We start from the raw sequence: 23,144 nt of genomic DNA, 5'->3' as shown, positions 1-23,144 counted from the left end.
GGCCGACCCACTTCACCCAGATCTCTAAGGGGCTTCCTAGGGTTGATGGGTACTATCATTGGTTCATCCAGGGGTATGAGCTCTTAGCTGCCCCATTCACTAGTTTTCTAAAGAAGCAAGCCTTTACATAGGATAATCAGGTTGATGAGGCCTTTCAACTACTCAAAAAAGCTGTGACCTCTCCTCCCACATTGGCCTTGCTCGATTTCAGGAGTTTGTGGTGAAAACTGATTCTTCGGGAAGGGGCATCAGGGCTGTCTTGATGCAACAAGGGCAGCCGATGGCTTACTTTAGCAAGGCATTGTCTCTCCAAGCTTAGGCCAAATCAACCTATGAGGAGTTAATGGCAGTCACACTAAACATCCAAAAATGGAGGGCTTACTGTTAGACAGTTATGCCCTTAGCTCCAATCAGATTGATGTACCTTTTGACATTTATTGTAAATGAATAAAGTACATAATTGATTCATGTCATTGTGGTGTGTTTCTGTGTAATACCCTTAAACTGGACACTTATGAGACTCGTGTTAGTTTAGAATCTTCACAGCCGTTGGATAGATCTGGGGAGATTTATCCTGCCAAGGCTGACACTGATGTATTGCCAAGTTGGTTGGGGTGGCTTGTCTCAGCTACCAGGGTGAGACCTGAGGTACATGCAGTGTGGGTTTTCTTGAAGCCCTGAACCAGATCGAAATTCCAGTATTGCCCTGGACCTTGGAGATAGATGGACAAAACTGGAATGTTACACCTAACCCCTAGACTCGATTATGGTACTACACCAGGTGTTGGATTGGGTTGTCTTTAATATGCCAATCAGTGAGATCCTTTGAGGGGGTCAAAACCTGGCTATGTTGGGACAGTCCGAGAATTCATCTTAGTGGGTGATCATAGTGACAGGATCAGCTCCTTTGTCGGACAAAGTGAACGATTGGGGATGCACTCTCTTTGATGGAAACCTAAAACTGCCGGCGGTTGATTTCAACCGTTGAAATTTGTTTTTGCAAAATATATTTATATAAAGATATACATACATATATATTATGGTTTTTGTTAAAGTTTGACCTGCCCTAGAATTCTGTCTTGTTCGTTGACTGTAAAGTAAACAGCAAGAAGTAGAAGAGGAAAGAGGAAGAGAGAAAAGAGAGGAAAGAGAGAAAGGCTGGTTCGAATTAGAGAAAAAAGTAATCCCTAGATTCGGCCAGACCTGTTATTATATTATTAAGTTATTGGAAAAGACTTAAGTGCCCTTCTTTAAGTAAGAGGCACTCAAACTAACATAACAGTACACATCAACATTCTCAACAAGTACAAAGACCGAAATACCCCTTCACTAACACCACTAACACTCTCCCTCAAGCTGGTGAATATATATCATATAATCCCAGCTTGTTACATATGTAGTCCACTCTCCCCCGACTCAAACCTTTTGTAAACAAGTCTGCCCACTGGTTTCCCGTACTAACATATGCAGTTTCTATCACCCCATTCAGCACCTTCTCTCTCACAAAATGACAGTCAACTTCGATGTGCTTGGTTCTTTCATGAAACACCGGATTGGAAGAGATATGAACCGCTGCCTGATTGTCACAATAGAGCTTCATTAGAGTACTGATGTCATATCCTATCTCCTGTAGAAGGTTCCTCAGCCACACTAATTCACAAGCAGTATGTGCCATGGCCCTATATTCTGCTTCTGCACTGCTTCTTGCCACAACTGTTTGCTTCTTACTTTTCTACGTTACCAGGTTACCCCCAGAAGGGTGCAATAGCCTGTGGTAGATCGTCTATCAGACATAGAACCTGCCCAATCAGCATTAGTGTATCCTTCTACTACCAGTTTTCCACCACTCCTATACAGCAAACCACGACCAGGAGCTCCTTTCAGATACCTCACAATCCTTAGCACTGCATTCCAATGTGGGACCAAAGGTTTCTGCATGAACTGACTCACCACACTAACCGCAAATGAAATATCTGGCCGAGTAATGGTTAGATAGTTTAGTTTGCCTACAAGTCGTCGGTATCTGCCAGGGTCTTCAAATACTTCACCTATATCACTGCTCAGCCTCGTATTTGTTTCCATAGGTGTCTCAGCCGGTTTAGTACCCAACAACCCTGTTTCTTCCAGTAAATCAAGCACATATTTCCTTTGACACAAATTAATGCCATGCTTAGATCTTGCTACCTCTATGCCCAAAAAGTATTTCAACTTGCCAAGGTCCTTTGTCTGAAAGTGTTCCTGTAGGAATGCCTTCAATCTGTCAATGCCTATTTTATCATTCCCAGTCACAACGATATCATCCACATACACCACCAATATTATTTTGCTTGCCGACGAGTCAAAACTGAAGACAGAGTGATCAACTTGGCACTGTTTCATACCAAACTTCTTGACCACCTCACTGAACCTACCAAACCATGCTCGAGGGGACTGTTTAAGTCCATAAATAGCCTTCTTAAGTCTGCATACCTTACCATCCTCCCCCTGAGCAACAAACCCTAGTGGTTGCTCCATGTAGACCTCCTCGAGCAAATCACCATGCAAAAAAGCATTTTTGATATCTAGCTGATGGAGAGGCCAATCATACATAGTTGCAAGGGAGATGACGACACGAACTGACCCTATCTTAGCAACCGGGGAGAATGTCTTTGTGTAGTCAATGGCATAGGTTTGGGAGTACCCTTTGGCAACCAGCCGTGCCTTCAGGCGCTCAGCACGACCATCTGGCAAGTACTTAACACTATACACCCACTTACAACCGACAACCTGCTTCCCAGGAGGGAGAGCGGTGAGATCCCAAGTGTGATTATGATGCAGAGCAGAGAGCTCTTCTTCCATAGCACGACACCACTTTGGAGAGGTAAGGGCTTCTTGGACATCCTTAGGAACAACCACGGAGGATAACAAAGAGATGAACTAGCGATGGGAGGCGGAGAGGTGGGTAAGTGAAACAAAATTGGAAATAGGGTGAAGGGTGCAAGTACGTTTACCTTTCCGGAAGGCAATAGGAAGATCTAGGTCGGAGGCTGGTGTCGGAGCTGGAGCTGGATCTGTCGACGGTGAAGCTGGAGGAGCTGCAGCTGGTACACGCGGGCGATGTGTATACACGTGACGGATGGGTGGACGGTCAACCGACGGTGGCACCGGAGGCAAGGACGTAGGCATGACTGGAACCAGAGGAGGTGGATCAACCACAGGAAGAGGAAGAGGAGGTGGTGATGTGGAGGAAGTAGCAGCACCGGACCCCACGAAGAACGGAGTAGACTCGAAGAATGTAACATCAGCACATACCAAGGAACGGAGACATGTTGGGAAATAAGACACTAAAAGGAGAACGGCCATCAAGGATAGACGTGGGCATCCAATTAATTAAGAAACAAGAGGTGAGCATTGCATCGCTCCAAAAGATTTTGGGAACATTCATGTGGTGCATGAGGAAGCGTGCCGTTTCTACAAGATGGCGGTGCTTTCTCTCAGCAACCCCATTTTGTTGCGGAGTGTAGGTACATGAAGTTTGGTGTGTAATGCCATGTTGGTCCAAGTATTCTTGAAAAGATGAAGACAAGTATTCACAACCATTATCAGAACGGAAAATTTTGATGTGAACGCCAAATTGATTGCGGATCTCAGCATAAAATTTTTGGAAGATGGCAAATAATTCACTTCTTTCTTTCATTAAATAGAGCCACGTCATTCTTGAACAGTCATCAACAAAAATAACAAAATATCGGTATCCATTATATGACATCACTTTATAAGGACCCCAAACATCTGAATGAATTAAAGAAAAAAGACTCGACACACGGTTATCGACCCTAGAACGAAAGGGAACACGATGGTGTTTCCCAAATTGACATGACTCACAATCTAAAACAGAAAGTTGACTCAATGAAGGGACTAAGGACTGCAACACTTTCAGCGAAGGATGACCAAATCTACAATGCCATTGGAGAGGAGAAATGGATGACTGAAGGGCCGTTGACGTTCGTCCACCACCATCAAGATAATACAGTCCACCGGCTTCATGCCCTCCACCAATCTTCATCCCCGTCTTGAGATCCTGAAAAACACACATAGAAGGGTAAAAAGTGATGGAGCACTTAAGGGACTTGGTCAGCTTACTAACAGACATAAGATTAAATGGAAGCTTAGGTACATATAAAACAGAGGATAGGGATACAGGGTCTAGGTCAACATTACCAACACCACATATAGATGATGTGGAGCCATTAGCAAGGGTAACAGATTGTGATGTTGAGCAATGAGTGAGAGATGAAAACACACCTGGAGTTCCCGTCATGTGATCGGAGGCTCCACAGTCAATAATCCAGGGGTTGGGTGTGGATGCCAAACAAGCCATACCTGAGTGTGCAAAGGAAGCTGTGTTCTGCTGCGACTTGGATTGAACAAACCTCTCATACTCATCCCGAGGAACACTCACCATCTCCTTGCTTGGACCATCTGAGGGAGTAGAAGGCATCGGGTCAGCTGAACGGTTCTCCTGTCTAGAGCTAAAACTGGTGTCACTAGTCGTGGCATGGTTGGCCCACGTCGAGGGAGAACCATGTAAGTCATAGCAGTAGTTAATGGTATGTCCATCCAAACCACAATGAGTACACTTCCGTGGACCCGAGCCACGTCCTCTACCATGAGCTCCCCCTGAATCTCTGCCTCCAGTACGACCACCACCACGGATATGTGTAGATTCACCACTACCACTCCTGCCAGACTGGGCTCCTCGAGCCCCACTTCTGCCACCTCGACCTCTCGACACTGCGAATGCTGATTTATCGGAGACATTAGAATCCATAAATCCAATGGAAGCCCTCCGAAGACGAGCAAACACCTCCTCTAAAGATGGAAGAGCATATCCCCCTAGTATCTGGGCTCGTACTGGTTCATACTCAGACTTCAGCCCCACCAGAAACCGTGTCACATCAAGCTGATCTCGCTGTTGCTATTGAACTTTGACATCAGAAGTGAGAGGATGATAGACATTTAACTCATTACGGATATTCCTCACACTGGCATAGTACTCCTCAAGGCTCTGGTTTCCCTGTTGCAGATTGAAGTATTCCTGATACAGTTGATATACCCTAGTGGTATTATCCTGACCCGAATACAGTTTCTTAGCATGATCCCACACCTCTTTGGCTGTGTCAAGAAACATGAAGTTCACACTGATTTTGGGTTCCATACTGTTCCACAACCATGTAATGATCTGTGCATCTTCCTGTTCCCAGTCTTCATACTCCTGAGAATTAGCAGGGGGTTTCTCCTCTCTTATATGCTTCACTTTCTTCTTCGCCTTCAGAAAAACCTCTACAGACTTGGCCCAAGGGACATAATTCTCTCCATTCAGTTTAATGGAGGTCATTTGGACATTCAGGTAGTCAGTAGATATCATGACACTAGGTTTACTATCACTATTATCTGCCATTGCCGAACTCCCTTATCACTGAATTCTGAGCACTACACACTGCACACTACACACAGACACTTCACCGAAATCTGCACACTGATTTCAACAGTAATAAATGCTGAGAACTGCAACACCACAAACCCTACTCACCGAAATCTGCACACTGGTTTCAGCAGTATTAAATGCTGAAAACTGCAACACCATTAAGTAGACACTATTGCCCTTCGAATCACACACAAATCAGAATAAACCCTAGCATACTGCAATCTGAAAACCCATCATGCGAACTGTACTACACCTCTCATGTATTCCATAACAGATAATATGCATAAAAACAAAACTTTACCTCATCGTCTGAAGGCCAACCACACGAAGAGCTGAGACACCACTGCACCACACGTACCAGCCCTAACTAGGGCTTAGAAACCACAGCAACCAATCACCAACGACACAATCGGAGGCATAGGAACCTCCTAGGGAAGAGGGCGATCACTCCTTTTCAGCCCTTTTCCCAGTCTCCAACTCACAGCTGAGAACCCAAGAGAAACCCTAATTCGAATGCGCAGAAGACAAAATTCTAGCAAGTCTGATTTGTTGAACCTCGCTCTGATACCATGTTAAAGTTTGACTTGCCCTAGAATTCTGTCTTGTTCGTTGATTGTAAAGTAAACAGCAAGAAGTAGAAGAGGAAAGAGGAAGAGAGAAAAGAGAGGAAAGAGAGAAAGGCTGGTTCGAATTAGAGAAAAAAGTAATCCCTAGATTTGGCCAGACCTGTTATTATATTATTAACTTATTGGAAAAGACTTAAGTGCCCTTCTTTAAGTAAGAGGCACTCGAACTAACATAACAGTACACATCAACATTCTCAACAAGTACAAAGACCGAAATACCCCTTCACTAACACCACTAACAGTTTCAAAATGTTTGCAGAAGGTTTTAATTCCCGGGATCCATGTGAGTAGAGAGTGCAACACTATTCCTTGTAGCCGAGGGAGAGGTCCTCTCTTGTCGGGCAGTGTTTGATCATTATGGGCTGAGAGGTTAAGTGTAAGACCATTGAGGGTAATACCTGATTTGCTAATCTTGCATCTGCCCACAGTCCTTGGGTTTTCATAAAGTGGCTGGACCCAAGGACCATTTAGTGTCAATGTTGGGCCCATTAAGAGCCCATGGTGATGGACTCAGGGGTTCATTGTGTTATGGGCCCGGGCGTAGGATCGCGTCACGGGTCGGTCCACGGGGAAAAGCTCCTGTTTTCCCTTGTTCCTCCCCTTCCTAACCGAACCTATCTTGGCGTCCTAGAGGGTGATTTGTCCAAGAGATCACCGAACTCTTCTTTTACTCTCTTTCTTGACTGGAAATTTGATATCCTCATTCAATTATGGGGTCTCCTTAAATAGGAGATTACAAGAGTCCTAATCAAAGGGAGTCTCCTTGTTGAATAGGGAAACTTCCAGTACTATCTTGCTAAGGATAAGATAAGCTAATCCTAATCTAATAAGCTACTAACAAGATAAGATAAGAGCAATAGAATAAGATAAGAACAAGCAAGATGATCTAATCCAATCTAGATAAGGTTGTTGTTGCCGAACTGGGTAGGATGAGAATCATTGAATCACTGCTGTTGCTGGCGGTGGGTCAGGTGCCTATTGCTGCCGGTGGCGACGGTACGTCTTCCCGAGGAATGCGTCCATAACACACTGTCTCCTATAGTGAATTCGGCCAGGCCTTGTAACAAAGGCTGGGCTGAACCCATGTGGCTGATGTGTAGATCAACATTTGGGTCCCATGCCATACAAGGAGAGCCAACGGGGCAGCAGGTTAAGAGGTTAAGTGAGCACATAAACTTAATGGGCCTAAAGCCCATTTTCGAACTGGGTTAATTAGATTAATTAAATAGGGGCAAATTTGGGTTTGGATCAACAGATAAGGATAAGAGGATAAGTCTTATCCACTTAAAGAGTCCAGATCCAAATAAAGATTTGGATCAGGAAACTCCTAATTTAATTAGGATTAAGCTGATCTTAAACTGCAGATAAGATAAGGGATTATCCTTATCACTTAAAGAGTCCAGATCCAAATAGAGATTTGGATCAATAAACTCCTAATCAGATTAGGAGGTTGTCTCTTTAAGGCTATAAATAAGAGAGCAGGGCGGACATGCAAAACACACCAGACAAGACATAGCAATTTGTAGAGTTCTTCCTTGTTCTTGTTGCCCCTACCCAGTTCGATCTCCACTTGTGGGAGTGATCAAGAATTGTTCTTGATATTGCTTCTTGGTAGAAGAAGCAATCTGAAGTCGTGCTCACCAGCCCTCTACCCCATTCTTGCTGAAGAGTCGTCCTGCTAATCCTGCTTCACCTCACACTGTGTCATCTTCAGTGGAAGCAGTTTTTGGTTTTCTCCTTGAAAATGCAGTTTTCTAAAATAGGGAATGTGATTCCCAGATGGGAGAGAGAAATTTTTGAAATTTCGCCCAACCTTCCTGTAGGGTTCGGCCATCCATACGATGGATCTCTCATCCCTTCACTTACCTCTTGGGCTGCAGGTTCACGGTAAGAACAGGCCATAAGAGCATTAAACACTTGTTGGAGCAGAGGGTATTGGACCCAAACCAACAAAAATGGGTTTACAAGTTGTTAAGGTGTGACTTTCAAATCGAATACAAGCCAAGGCCTTCTAATGCAGTGGTTGATGCCCTTTCTTGGGTGGAAGGGTTTAATCAGTTGGGCCTATCTCGACCCATTTATCCACTACTTGATTGGGTAAGATAGGAGGCCCAAGAAGACCCCCACCTATCTCATCTCAGGGCCCAGTGTCTCAACAATCCCCAAGGTATGTGATATGTGCCTTAGGAGAACTCACCCCTAAAAGCTAGTTGTTAGAGGGAGGGAACCCAAGCACATATATACCCCACAACAGCATCCCATACTACCTATGTGGGATACCTCACATTAGCATCCCATACTACCAACATGGGACAAATGGATCGTAACACCCCACCATGCTTCCACAGTCCTGGCGCCCACGCAGGCTGGCTTTGCACTAGTCCATCTAGTCTCGGCCGAACACTGCAATACCGACGTCACCACCTGCGCCACACAATTGCAACTGGGAGGCATAGTGTAGGCTCTGATACCATTTGTTATGTGCCTTAGGAGAACTCACCCCTAAAAGCCAGCTGTTAGAGGGAGGGAACCCAAGCACAACAGCTTCCCATACTACCGATGTGGGATACCTCACATTAGCATCCCATACTACCAACATGGGACAAATGGATCGTAACAGTATGAAGTTAAGAATGATACCCTCTTCTACAAGGGAAGATTAGTAGTGCTAGAAAAGTCGCAACTCCATCAAGAATTACTGAGACTCTTCCATGACTCCGTACTTGGGGGTCAATCAGGGGTCCTTAGGACCCGTAAAAGACTGGCAGCCCGCTACCATTGGAAAGGGATGAACCAAATGGTTTGGGACTATATAGCCAGGTGTGAGATTTTCCAACAGAAAAAATACAAAAAACACCCAAGCCCAGTAGGGCTGTTAGAACCCTGACCTATACCAGAGAGAGTTTGGGAAGAAATAACCATGGATTTCATAACCGACCTACCCAAATCAGCAGAGAAGTCTGTTGTGTTGGTAGTAGTGGATAAACTGAGTAAATATGCACATTTCATAGCCCTTCCCCATTCATACACAACAGTGACCGTAGTCTGTACATACATACAAGAGGCTGCCAAGCTTCACGGGATGCCCCACTCTATACTCACAGACTGAGACCCTCTTTTCATGAGTCAATTTTGGGATGCCTACTTTTCGGCTCAAGGAGTGCAAATGCTACATACCACCAGTTATCACCTCCAAACTGATGGCCAATCGGAGGCAGTGAACAGATGTCTTGAGACCTACTTAAGAGCAAGGCACCTCTGCTGTAGTTGCTGTAGCTGAAGTGACCCTTTGAAGGTACTGGTACAACATTACCTATCAAGTCTCAGCCAGGATCACACCCTTTGAAGGTACTCTATGACCATGACCCACCCTCCCTCCTACCTTATGAGCAAGGCACCTCTGCTGTAGCTGAAGTGGGAGCACAGTTGACTGCCAGAGATCAAATACTGAAATCACTCAAATTCCACCACCAACAAGCCCAACAACGCATGAAGTTGGCCTATGATAAGAAGCATTGGGAGCTGGAGTTCTCTTTGGGTGATTGGGTTTACTTAAAGCTCCAACCATACAGGAAGACCTCTTTGGCCCAATAGAAGCTGGCTTCACGTTATTTTGGGCCCTTCCAAGTGGTGGAGCACATAGGGCAGGTGGCGTATCGCTTGGCTCATCCACTAGACTCCAAGCTGCAGCTAGTTTTCCACGTCAGTCTCTTGAAACCATGCCTAGCTACATCGGATGTTGTGAGCCCTTCCCTTCCCCAGTACATAGATGAGGGGAAAACAGTGATGGAACCCCAGAGGACCATCAATTTTCAATGGGTTAAACGTGGCAAGAAAACCCAATAACAAACACAAGTCATCTGGAACCACCTGCCCAAGGAAGATGCCACCCGGGAAGATTTTGAGCAACTACAACGGCAGTTCCTTATTGTTGACCTTGAGGCCAAGGTCATACTTGATGAAGAGGGGGATGATAGATTTTGGTTGACACCCAGTCAGGCCCATAGAGCCCGGGCCCAGAATAACATGACCAATTATTCGGGTGTCCCTTGGATCACCCACTCAAAGCCTCCCTTGAGATTTGTTTACATGCGTCATCCACGTCAAGAGGAGTGGACATGGGTTGTTAGCCGTCACTATCCTTCGATGTGAAAAGCATATATAAATATCATTGTAATAAGCTCAAGAAGGCAATGAGAGAAGTAGAAAGCTTGCTGAATTAAAAAATATGAAATAAAAGGAGTTTCTTGAAGAAAGAAGGAAGAGAGAAGGAGAAGAAGAGAAGTTGAAAAGAAAGGAGAGCAATAATCTGGCCACCCCCTTCACTTATTATTTATACTAAAAATAATAGAGCAGTACAAAGACAACTATGCCCTTATAGGGTGGCAAGACATAAAACAGCATATATAAGACACCAAAACATAATAAAATTTGGACTCACATAACTACTGTGGTCCCCACCTCCTATCTAACAACTAACATAAAACATCTACTCATAAAAAACATCATAAAACTGATTAATCTTCAACAAGAGAAAACCCTACTTCTTCCTCAGTTCTATTCTTCTTCTTTCCTCTTTTTTCTTCCATCCATTTCAGGAGGGTGATCTCCCTTGAACCAGCTCTCGTTGAATAGCAATTAGTTGTCAAGTTCTTAACAAAATAACACTCTTGAAATGGACAAAAAAGGAAATGATGGAGATAGTGATTCAAGTGAATTGAGTGATGACGATGTTAGAGTGGAATAGACTCATGTTGTTGACGGGTCAATTGACTTAGAAAAAGTCATTGAGGTTGTTTTTCTCAGGAGGGAAGGTGTTTGCTAGGGGAATCTTGAAAGAACTGGAGGAGAAATATAGGATGCCTATGAATAGGAGCGGTGTTGGATCTGCTGATAAAGTGGAAAATAAAAAGGGAAATGAACACAGTAAATTGAGATCAATTGGAGTAGCAGGGCTCTTGACAAAGGGGCTGCTGAGATGGCTTCTGGTCAAATCTTAAAGAAGAATGTGGTCTTAGAGACGGAAAGAATCAATGCCAGATCAAAAGACTTGCAGATGTATGAGAAGGTTCCCAATGCCATTAGATGATTCAGAAGTAAAAAAACACATTGACCTGTTAAGGTTTCAAAGGTTTTCACAAGATTAAACGGGGGATTATTTGGTATTAGGCCTTGCAAAATGGTGAAGAAGGCAAAGAAGGCAAAGAAGGCAAAGAAGGGGTGCAAGTGGAGCAAAGAAAATCCTATTCAAGAGTCTGAAGCAAGGTTCAAAAAATCCACACGTATAGGCCGATATGTATCGTATCAGGAGCACCCTGATATGCCCCTACAGAGGGTGTATCGGGGTTCTGACTGGTTCAGGGGGTGGAGGAACCTTAAACCGCTCCCCTGAACCAGTTTTACAAAAAAATAAAAAAAGTAAAAAAAAAAGTACCGATACTGCCTGATACACCCCTACCGGCGTATCGGGCGTATTGATATTTAGAACCTTGGTCTGAAGTATCTGAGTTGCAAGTATAAGAGGATGTCTGCTGGCTCCGTAATGTTTTTTTGCTCTTTTGTTTGGTTTTGTTGGTTGTTGGGGGTGTAGAGGCTAGTGTTGTAGTTTTTGGTGTTCTTTGATTTTGGTTTTGTGAATGTGTTTGGATGTCTGTTTTGGGGGTTAGTTTTGATTTGGGGTGTTTTTTTCTTTTCTCGTGGGTGAATACTTAGGTATGGGGCATATTACTTAAACAAAAAGAACAAAGCACCTCTTAATAAAATAAGGTATGAAGACTAGAATACCTCTGACCCTTGACTCTAATAACTTGTAATCTTTCTTCTTTTTAATAGTTTTTTTTTATTTATTACTAAAAAAAGAATTTCGGTTTATGGGATATCTCTTACTGCAGAAATTATTCTTATATGTTTTTTTGATAAATGAAATTATTCTTATATCTTGGTTGTTATTTAAAATAAATGTTAAGAAGTATAGGTAATAGGAGGAAGATACAACAATGAACTACAAATTGGATTACATAGAAACACATGGTCAACTATACATAGAGTGCAATCATACTTTTGTTGATTTGCCAATCATGGACTGCGTTTTTGCATATTGGATTACTTCTGTTAACAAAATATGGATGATGACTAAAATAAACTGAGTACATCTTTGTTTCCTTGCAAGTCCATGAAATCATTTGGAGACCACTTTCCTTGAACCACTGGCTGCATCTATCATATATTAACATTATTTCAGTACTGGGTCTCAGTAGTTTATGCTATTAGTTATTCCCAAACAGATGTAGAATAGGACATATGCTATTGCTATTTTGATTTGCTTATGCTTCTGAATATTAAAATGCTCATAATGTGCTTACTTGGTATGCAGTGGGTTGATTGTGTTTCACAGTTACTTCGGATGTATCCTTTTGCTTTTGAGTTCTCCTCGGTATGTGTGTTTCTTCAATTTATGAAATTTACATGTTTTTAATGAGATAACTGCACATTTCTTCGACTACATGCTTCCTGTTGTTTTGGAGGATTACTTGCTGATCTTTGACTTTTATTTGGTGATCCAGGCATTCTTGGTTGATTTCTTGGACTGCATACTTTCATGTCGTTTTGGAAACTTCTTATGCAACAGGTGCTCTCAACTTTGATGCCAAGTATTCCTCCATTTCTAAATCTTCCAAGGTTTCTCAGAATGCATTTCTTGAAGAGTTTGCATTTATATGACAAGCTAACAGACCTGTCTATCTAGATTAAGCTTTTGTTTTGTGGAGGCTTACACTTCCTTGTGCTCTGGAGGCTTACGCCTCTTGTGTTCTGAACTACACCTTGTGCCTCCAGGTAGTGGAATGCCTCACATCACATGTGTGCATAGTTTTCAAGGCGCCAAGGTGAGGCTAGGTGACAGGGGGGGCGCCTTGTCGCCTAGTCGCCTAGGCGATGGATTTTTTTAAGTAAATATCACATATCCTAGGGTAGTTCCCTAGGTTCCATGACCAACTTTCTTTAATAATTATCCATAATTTTCATAAGAAAATTATAAACTTCATGTTTAAGACTAGAAAATCAACATATTTATGAGAAGAAAAAGAAGAAAGGAAAGAAAATTCAAAAAATATAGGGGCTGAACCCTATTTTTGTTATAGGAAAAGAAGAAAAGGTGGAAGAAGAAGAAGAAGAAGAAGAAGAAGAAGAAGAAGAAGAAGAAGAAGAAGAAGAAGAACATGTGGAAGAAGAAATGTGTTGATTAGACAAAATTTTAAGTTCTTCCCTTATTGGTTCAGATTTTCAAGTCATTGAGGGTTCAATACAGCAGTTAGCAATGTTTGTGTTGATTAAACCATAACAAATAAGAAAATAATAAAAAGAAATTAGTTTATAAACACAAAAAATGAATATTTTTCTTTAATAATGTATATTTTATAATTATAATCTCAAAAATAACAATATAAAAGTATTTTATTACACAGTATGCCAAAACTGCTTGGCGACTGGGCGAGGCAAGCCTCCAAGGACGCCTTGTCGCCTAGGCATTGCCTTGACAACTATGCATGTGTGTTAGGTTGCGTTTGGTATGGGTGCAAATGCTGAACTAAAGTGAATTTGCACTTGGTAGGGCTGTCAATTGGACTGGATTTGGTCCAATCCAGTCCAATCCAATATTGATCCATTTATAAATGGATTGGACCAAACCCAGTCAGTTGGACTGGGCAGTTGAACTGTTAACCATTTTTGGTCATTTTTTATTTTAATTATTATTATTATTTTTTAAATTGGAAGGGGCCATCCATTTGAATTGAACGGTTAAACCGCTGACCCAAAAACCGGTGGCCAAAGCGATTCCAGTTGCAGATCGGTTTTTAAAACATTGATTAAAAATTTCACAAAATATAAAATGTATCAAAATAGAAAATAAAAATATAAAAAGAAAATCAATTTCCACAATGATAGAGATCGTTCAGTGCACATTAGCTTTGAGCGAGTGGCCTTCAACTTCTTCTCTCTGAACTTGCTTTCTCCAATCCGAGCACATGATGGATTCTCAGGTGAAGCTTGTAGTCATGGTGTAATGGGACGAACTGGGTCAAGGGGATAGGTGACCCAGTTGAGGGTCAAATTGGTGCTTATCCCCTAATTAGTGTGTTCTTTATAAATCTCAGAATGAGGACTGTCACCACTTACTGATCTCTTGCTCCTTTGCTACAGCTTTATGGAGTTGGATTCTTATGTTGTTTGAGTGTAGGTGGAACCTTCCATCTGATACTAGCTTATTGTTTAGTCCGTCTATTTTTGAATGGCATACAAAGAGGGAGAATTATGTGGGAGTGCATAAGAGCAGCTTTGTTGTGGATAGTTTGGGAAGAAAGGAACACCAGAATATTTTGTGAAAAAGAAAGGAGCTTCTCGGAAAAGAATGTATTCTGACAAGGGCAATTCAGTGACTGAAAACTCTAAAGCTCTTTGGTGCATACTCTTTTGATGACCTATGGAGAAGCTGGTTAGCAGTGGCTAATACTTCTACCAGGAAGGACAGACGTGGGGTTGAATGGATGCCACTAGGGGAGGAGTTTATCAAGCTGAACTTTGATGGGAGTAGCCGAGGAAATCCAGGACCTTCAGGCATAGGAGGAGTGCTGAGACAAAGATAGTAACATTATTTCTTTGTACTCAGGTCCTGCGGGTGTGGGAGACTCGTTAAGGGCTGAATTACTTGCTGCTGTACAAGGAATCCAGCTTGCAAATCAGCTAGGCATAGAGCATCTAATCATTGAAGGGGATTCCCAGGTCATAGTGGGTTGGCTGAAGGATCAGGACACTGTGATTTGGGGTTCTAGAGATCTTCTCAAAAAGGTTAAATGGTTAACAAGGAATATGACAATCAGAGTTCAGTGGGTAGGCAGATCAGCAAATTCAATGGCTGATTCACTTGCAAAACAAGGGGTTCTCCGGGATACTTTATTTTGGGCTTCTGTGTAATTTCTTTTGTACTTATAACTCTATAACTAACTTTAAAGGAAAGGTCGCATCCCGTGCCTTTCTATGGGTGACCGTTGCCGGAGGGCGATAAAGCCTCAGGCTAGAATCGTTGCTGGAGATAAAGCCTCTGTAACATAGAAGGAGAGAGATCGTTACTGAAATGGTTTGAAAACACTCTCTGTAATACTGCTGGAGAGAGAGACCTCTGTAATATGCCACTGGTTAAAGAAGAGGTCGGCTATTGTCGGTTAAAGAAGAGATCATCTAAAACTCTCTCTGATATATATATATATATATATATACAGAGAGAGAGAGAGAGAGAGAGAGATACAGTATGGAGACTGCTTCTGTTAATCTCAAAGAGGACATACAGTATCTAGGTTTGTTCATTAAGGAAGGATCACATCATCCCTTGGTGCAATGCAAGATCCCCTCCTAAATGTCTGGATCTGGTTCTACAAATTAGGTTTAGACCTAGTATAAACATTAGTTAAATGAAATAGGAAACTTTTAGACACCCAATTATTAGACCTTACAGGTAGTATATAGCATCAAAACATTAGGGGTGAGATATGTGTGTAGATCCTACTTGTGTGTCCTAGGCCCACAATCGTACTTGATTGTAACCATCCAGTTCCTTGACATTCTGTAGGACATTCATAAATTTATAACTGATGTTTGTTTCTTTTTTTGGTTGAAGTATAACTAATGTTCATCAAAGGCAATTGCAAATGCTATTTTGACTATATTGAAACTGATTGAAATTACATACTAATTTCTCTGATGGTTAATGTAAAATTTCAGTGAAAAGGAAAGGCAGCAGGCTGGTGTTTCCAATGCTTGTGGATGCTTATGGATCTACCTGGATGAGTTGTGTGCATCTGAGGGAAAGTCTCATGCACACTATAACCCCTTCTATGATCCATTGAAACATGAGGGGCCATTATTACCTCCAGCAGCAGCACTGGCTCCAACCCTATGGCCTCAATTCCATCTTCGGTGGGCCTGTCCCTCAGGGGCACAAGCTGGAGAGCTCGAAGCTCAATGTAGGATTTTGGCTAAAAAATTTTCTGAAATGCAAAAGGTAATTATAAATTTGTGATTGTTATACCTGCTTCTAATTTCTTCTCTGTTTTTCTTTCTTTGACATCTGATTCTAAGCATACCAGTTTGAATTTGTATTTGTGATTCCACCCTGACTTGTAGATGTAGCAGTCTATGTGTCAATTTGAACCCATCAATTAGTGGTATATTTTAGGTAGGACATACTACTTGGATTTGTTAATCCTCTGCTCCAGAAAGCTTGAAACCAGAACTTGGTTCACTGAATTCATGCTTGTAGAGAAAATTTTCAGAAAATCGACTAAATAAATTGGCAAGAATTCTGGGCCAAAGAGGTGGTTTTGGTAGGTGAAAGGTGTTGTTAAATAGATGGAAGAGTGCACAACATGTATTATGATCACTGCAAGTACCTTTGCTGCTTGGGATTATCAAATATTTCTCCCTACCTAATCCTTTAGTGTCTTTATTGAGACATTTGATAATTTGTTCTATTTATTTAACTTTTGATGAGCAAGACTTTTGATAGTTTTGGAACAATATAGCATCTTTTAGCACCATTCGTCAAACTTTCCAGACAAGTGGAAAGATAAATTTACTCAAGATTTCATAGTGGCTATATAGACTGCTATTGCTACAAGTCTATAACTATACGATCTCACTGATGCACATTATTATTATTGTTATTATTTTGCATGGAGAATACAGGCGAAAGAAGTGGCAGAAAGGAAGGCTAAAGACATCATAACAAGCATGGAATCCTTAACTGCTGAACTACAAAAAGAAAAGCAGCTTAGCAGCACTACAATGGATTTGACTAAGAGGGCCTGCAGGGAGAATGCAGCCATAAAACGGGCAATACAGTCACTAGGATGCAAGGTTAACTTCTCAAGTAATGGTGACTGTTCCTTGGAAATAGGAAGCACTCTAGAAGAAATACAGCAGAACGTTATATATCCTCCAAAGGGAGACTCGTATGGAAATAGACAAGTGAAAGAGAAATCAGATCTTTCTGTATCTGTCTCTCTTCTGTCAGATGATACTGTTTCTGACAACCCAATCAGTTGGGTATGTGAAACACTATGTCCACTGCGCACTAGGGAAGGTGGTTGCAAGTGGCCAGATGCTGGTTGTGCACAATTTGGGAGCCAGTTTGTTGGGCTGAAAGCAAACTTTGATGCATTTGATAGTCTTTCTATTTATGATTGTTATTTTGGATCAGAATAGGATGTTCCACAAAAAATTTCACTTCATCTATTTCACAGTTTAACCAAGTGGTTCTCAAGATCTGGGATTTAGGGACAAATTCTTCAAAGAATTTTTCAGTTTGGGATTTTCTCAAGGAATCAAATGTAGTATTGCGTTCAGCTGTATCATATATACTGCATTTTGGTTACTGATTTTATTGGACAAAAGTATGCTTACTCCCATCCACAATGAAGAGAATGAGCAGGTATTTGACGGTATAATAGAACTTTGGGGAAGGTAGTGTCACCTGAGAAAGGTCTCTGTTATGTGTAGATAGACGGTGGACTAATTATACACCACGCCACTCAGTATTGGTACTAATGCTGAAGGATGATACAAGAATGGCTTAACTCTTTGTCCCATGCTCAAGTACATATTCTGGTGGATCCCGCTTCCTTTGTTTTCATTCTTTATATTCAGCAGGGGCTTGTTGTGGCCCTCTTTTTAATTAATACATGGCTGAAGATTGTGTACAGATTCTTAATGTGTTAATTAGGGGTCAATGCTTGGTGAGATGGTAAAATCTTGGGCTGACAAGCATGAGAACGTAGGTCTGAGTCCAAGAGTGGTCACTACATGCTAAAATGCCAGAGGTTAGGTCTGTATCCAGTTCACCTCTCGGAAGACCCTGGATAACTGTAACCAGCATTCGGGATGTCATTTTTATTTTAAATGTACTAATTGTTTGTATAGAGAGCTATATGTAAACCTTTTGGGCTTTATTGTTTTTATTGTCACTGTTGCTGTCATTTTGAGGCAACAGTAGGGGAGACATAGTGGAAGTCGATCTTGATAATCTTCTCAAGGACTATAACATTTATGATTATACATCTTATGTCTGTATTTCTTTGTTATTTATTTGTTTCATGGGGCTACCCCTGACACCCCCCAACCTGGGTAGGGATCTGCTACCAACTAAACGTTTCCAATATGTCCCAACGGGCCACTATAGTCAAGCATTAGGAACATCTCCCTTATTTAAGATGGGATGGGCTCAAGTTCAAAATATCGATACACCCGATATGCTGGTATCGGCGTTTCGATACTCGTTTTTTTACCTTTTTTTATTTTTTTCAAAGCGGGTTCAGGGGAGCCGGTCTAGGACCCTTCCATCCTCTGAACCGGTCAAACCCCCGATAGACCCACTGTAGGGGCATATCAGAAGGGTCCCAGAACGATACGTGTCGACCGATATGGGCCGATATGTAACGATACTTTTAAATTTGGATGGGCTCCCCTATCCCTCCCATGCATTGTGATCATCTTCCCATGACATGCACGTGAGATGTTCCCAGCAAGGATTAAAATATCGACATGATATTCCTGATGCAATATCAATATGAATAGATACGAGATATGCTACGATTGTTACAATTCATGTCCAGTCATGTGTATCAACAAGATATAGATCAGTATCAGTGTATCGCATCGTATTGGCCGATATAGATCGATAAGTTTTGATACACGATACGCATGCATCTCTTGTCTTGTTTAAAAAGCACTCTTACGAAGATTCAAACTCAAGTATTGGCAACGATGCCATTGTGCGCTAACATTCTAAGCCACTATGCCATCATTCAATTTGTGATATTAAGTGATATAAAATAAAACTTATTAACTTTATCATTGACATGAACCTAGACAAATATTATATGTTTATGTTCAATGATTCTAACTTAAAATAAAAAATAGTATTAAAAATTTCTATTTTATAAACATTAATGAAGTAAATAATCTATCAAATTTACATTTATATCAAAATTTGTTTTTTACTCTCAATAACTTTATACAAATAAAAATATTAATATTAGATAATTATTTTAGTACTTAAATTTCATAAATTTGTACATTATATGTATCTTCAAGTTTTAATATTTGTTTATAAATTTCATTGATATTTTAATTTAGACTAAAAATAACATATTTATTATTTACAAAAATAAAAAGAACTATTTACAAAATATTCAAGAATATAATAGTAAATTGAATTTATCAAATCCACTAATTTAAATTTATATAAAAAATGATTTGTTATTTCAGAAAAAAACTATAGAAAATAAAAATGTTAATGATGGAATCATTACTTTAATAATTAAAAATTATGAATTTCATATGATGTGTATCTTAGAAATTTTAATAATTTTGATATACTTTTAGTTAAGATTAAAAGTAAAAACATAATAATAATAATAATATATGTATCTTAGAAAAATTTTAAATTTCATATAATAGTAATTTTGATACTATCAAACATTTCAAAATTTAATATTTAATTGACTTTTTTGGTAATGTTGAAAAGTAAAAATATAAAATAATTGATACAGTAATTAAAATATAATAATTGCATATGTTTTGTGACTTTGGACCTATAGAATTTAACATGATAATGACTTTGTGCATATTTTACTTTGTAAAAGCTATATAATATGAGTCTTGGATTCTTGATGTAGTTATTTTGACTTTTAAAATTAGTGTAATTGATATATTTATGAAATTTGTATCATTTTCTTAGTGTATTCATGTGTTTTTATATCTTTTGTCAGTATCCATGCGTTTTCAAAACGTTACGATACCCGATACCGATACTCTTGATTCCTAATGCGAGGGAGATGGGCTGTGGGTGCAGTCTATGGGGAGTCCTTTCGAACTCTTATCATTCCCGATGCAATGGCTAGTTCAGTCGTTGTTGGCTAATTCAGATACCTTAGACCTTACCAATTGAAGCAAGTTGGGACTTGGGACCTTCTACAAGACTACAACAGTGTTTCTTTGAGCTTAACGTTAAAAATAGAATCGAGAGAATCGTTTTCAATGCTTGGTTGTTCTTTGAGCAGATATGATCAAGCAACAGGATAATGAGGGCTTAGCGAATGAAAAACTGATCATTTTCAGTGCTTTTTGAAAGCCAAATTGATAGTTCTTAAAATATCGATATCTATACAAATTAATATTTACTGTCATCCTCATTTTTTATTTTATAATCATTCAAATTCAAGGGTTGGAACTACATCTTTAAAACAGGCTTGCCCCGCTCTAAAGGTTTGATGTTCTCAAAGAGTAGCTAGTAGCTAACTCATGGTGAGATGTTCTACTGTTCTTGAGCTGGCGTCTTTGACCAATGCAACAAATATGTACAGGTGAGGTGAAATTAAAACCTACGATTCCTGGAAAATTGCGTACAGTACACGACGAGGCTAATAATTTTCAACATGGAAAAAATAAAAATAATACCAAGCTCCTATCCAGCGTTGACAGCAGCTTTTCACGCTGTAAAGTAATGCAGCTGGATGAGCGCGCAGTGAAATCCCGCATCAAATGTGTGTGACTGCTCTGGGTTGGCCGAGCAAGGTTCGAATTTGGGCTCCCTTGTTTACTTGAATAATGCAGAGTGGAATTGGAATGCGAATCGCGAACTGGGTCTCTGTTGTCCACAGCTTATCTAATTCTAATGAGAAATGTGCGTGCATCGCCCTCCCTCGGCTCTCTGGCTACCATGTTGATCTTCTCTGAAAACCATGGAGAAGAGGTCTAGAATCTCTCCACGGGCTTAGCCCAGGTTCCTTCTCAGCTGCCTGATAGGAGCAGAGACTCAAACTCTGGCCATGGCCATCTCTAAGAAAACGCAGGATCTCTTGGAAAAGAAATTCGTCGCAGGGGAGAGCAAGAGGGCCGCTGTGACTGTGGCCATATTCTTCATAGGCTTGATCCAAGAGCTGCCTGAACAGTGGGTGGTTCAAGTAAGACGCCCTGATGACAAACCTCCGGCCAGCATCTCCAACGATGACGGCCAAGTGGCCAGGAGGGACGTCAATGGGCAGTTTCCTCTTCCCTCCAGCAAGCTTACGCCACAGCAACGCAATGCGTCTGAGCCTCACAATGTTGCAGATGCTGCTGCTCTTCCTTCTCTCAGGCGGAACAGCCATGTGTGGTGGTTGACTGGTTGTGGTTGAGAAGAATGCTCAACTGCTCAGGTCAATTTATCAATAATCAAACGTTTGATAAGAGCACAGACAGGGTTGCCTCTGGGTCTCTACTCTCAAGTGGGGAATATAAATAATATAAAATGCGGATGCGGATGCTGCTGATGATGATGATGATGGTGGAGGATTGTGGATATACGCAAGAGGGAGTCAGGGGCCCACCCATGTTGTATGTTGGTGATATTGGCCATCTTTCATGTGTTCCTCACGTGTGGTGCACCCAACCATGACTGCCTTCCTTCCTTCTGTTCCACTTTAGTACTCACTACATGCAGGTATGGGAAGTGGGGCCATGTTTTCATATAAGGCCGGTCATCCAACCAGGGCGTTCTGTATCGAAGCGTATCGGGTGTATAATGATAATATATCGGTAATATGTTGATGTAATAGAAATTAAATAGACTGATCTCTGTAAATTTTCTAAAAAAAAACTAAAAAAGGGTAGAGGGTGATTGAAACACTTGATGTGAATGTTTTGGTGTTTCGGGGTGTATCAATTTTGAACCTTGGTTTGCAGTATAACTCTGAACATAATGCATAGCCAACCGTCTACATTGCTTAAAAAAATCTGAACAAAATACAAAATTTGCATCCACTTCAGTTTTACATCCATTTATATGTAATTATGGTTTGTGTTCCTCTTTTTTTCTAGTGGAAATTTATATTTTTGTGTCATTTGTATTTATCGGTGGTATAATTTTTTTATCTTAAAAACTGATGCAAATTTTACACCACCTTCACCTTACCTCACCTCAATTTTCTCTTCATACACCAATACATATGAAATTTGCACCCTAAACCAACTGAGCAATCAATTTTAGCTACCTAGTTCATGGCTTTACTCCCTGAGAGCACGTTCATTGAATCATCAAATCTTTGGGATAAAGTATAAAATCTAAGGATGTGACAGCTGTGGGCTGTACAATTCTCTTTCTCTCTCTCAATTTTTCTTTTTAGGGATATTATTTGAAATTCACCATGACTTTTCAAAATTTATAAAAAGCCCCATGTCAGTAAATTTTTATTATTTAAATCTCATCTTTGGTCAAATAATTGTTAGTGACCATAAGAGAAATTGTACACATAAACATTTAAGTAATTTGCATGACCAAACTACCCCTAAATAGTGATCTAATTTCTGACCATTAGATTGATGGCAGGAACTTCAGAATCACACTATGACTTTGAAAATCCAAGTTTGATAAATCAGAAGTAAATGTCAGTAATAATGAAAACCCCACTGTGGTTGATTTTAATGAACTAACAAGTTCATTATCATCTTGGCTTTGCTTTCATCATCTCTGCTAGAAGAGTTATTCATGTAAAACGGCAAGCCCCTATTTACCATTTTGGAAAAGGGCAGAGGAAAACAACTAAAATCTTCAAACATTTCTTCTCTCAGGAGGGTTTGGTGATGAGTGCCATTGACTACAATACTGGTGTTTCAATGTTTTCAACAGTCACTTGCAATTTCTCCATATTTTTTCTTTGAGAAATAGTAGAATGGATGGATGTTGTTATATATCTCAAAAAGCAGTGACAGTGTGATACAGCAACATCGACTCCAGAAGCTCATCTCAAACAGGAAACCTTTTAATTTGTTACATAGTTAATTAGAAATGGATTCGCAAGCATAATAATAAATAGAGTTAGAGTAAAACAAGAATGACTGGTGAATTTGTGTTTAGCTAGAGTAAAACAAGGCCCCAGTACAAAGTTCTTAATTGGGTTAGTCCAACTTTGGGTTCTCTGGAGAGAGAGATTCGGGTGTCTAAGGTAGAAGGTAATGAAGCT

General features: G+C 40.6%; 1 protein-coding gene and 1 pseudogene across 3 annotated transcripts in view; one reads left to right on the top strand and one right to left on the bottom strand.

Annotated features, from left to right (window-relative positions):
• Positions 1 to 18,200, top strand: part of LOC104587444 (phosphatidylinositol-3-phosphatase myotubularin-1) — a 92,687-nt gene extending 74,487 nt beyond the window's left edge. For all 3 annotated transcript variants that reach the window (XM_010245059.3, XM_088889525.1, XM_088889524.1), the window contains 4 exons: positions 12,467 to 12,526; positions 12,657 to 12,721; positions 15,868 to 16,147; positions 16,831 to 18,200. In XM_010245059.3, the coding sequence (XP_010243361.1) occupies positions 12,467 to 12,526; positions 12,657 to 12,721; positions 15,868 to 16,147; positions 16,831 to 17,349 (924 nt within the window). In that variant the 3' untranslated portion in view covers positions 17,350 to 18,200. The remainder of the gene's footprint in view (positions 1 to 12,466; positions 12,527 to 12,656; positions 12,722 to 15,867; positions 16,148 to 16,830) is intronic.
• Positions 18,201 to 20,858: 2,658 nt separating this feature from the next.
• On the bottom strand, positions 20,859 to 21,293 carry LOC104587436 (auxin-responsive protein SAUR50 pseudogene; annotated as a pseudogene).
• Between the last annotated feature and the right edge of the window lie 1,851 nt (positions 21,294 to 23,144).

This window comes from Nelumbo nucifera, chromosome 6 (genome assembly GCF_055504915.1).
Source record: "Nelumbo nucifera cultivar China Antique chromosome 6, China Antique-T2T, whole genome shotgun sequence".
Lineage (NCBI taxonomy): Eukaryota > Viridiplantae > Streptophyta > Magnoliopsida > Proteales > Nelumbonaceae > Nelumbo > Nelumbo nucifera.
This window is presented reverse-complemented; position numbering and strand designations above follow the sequence as displayed.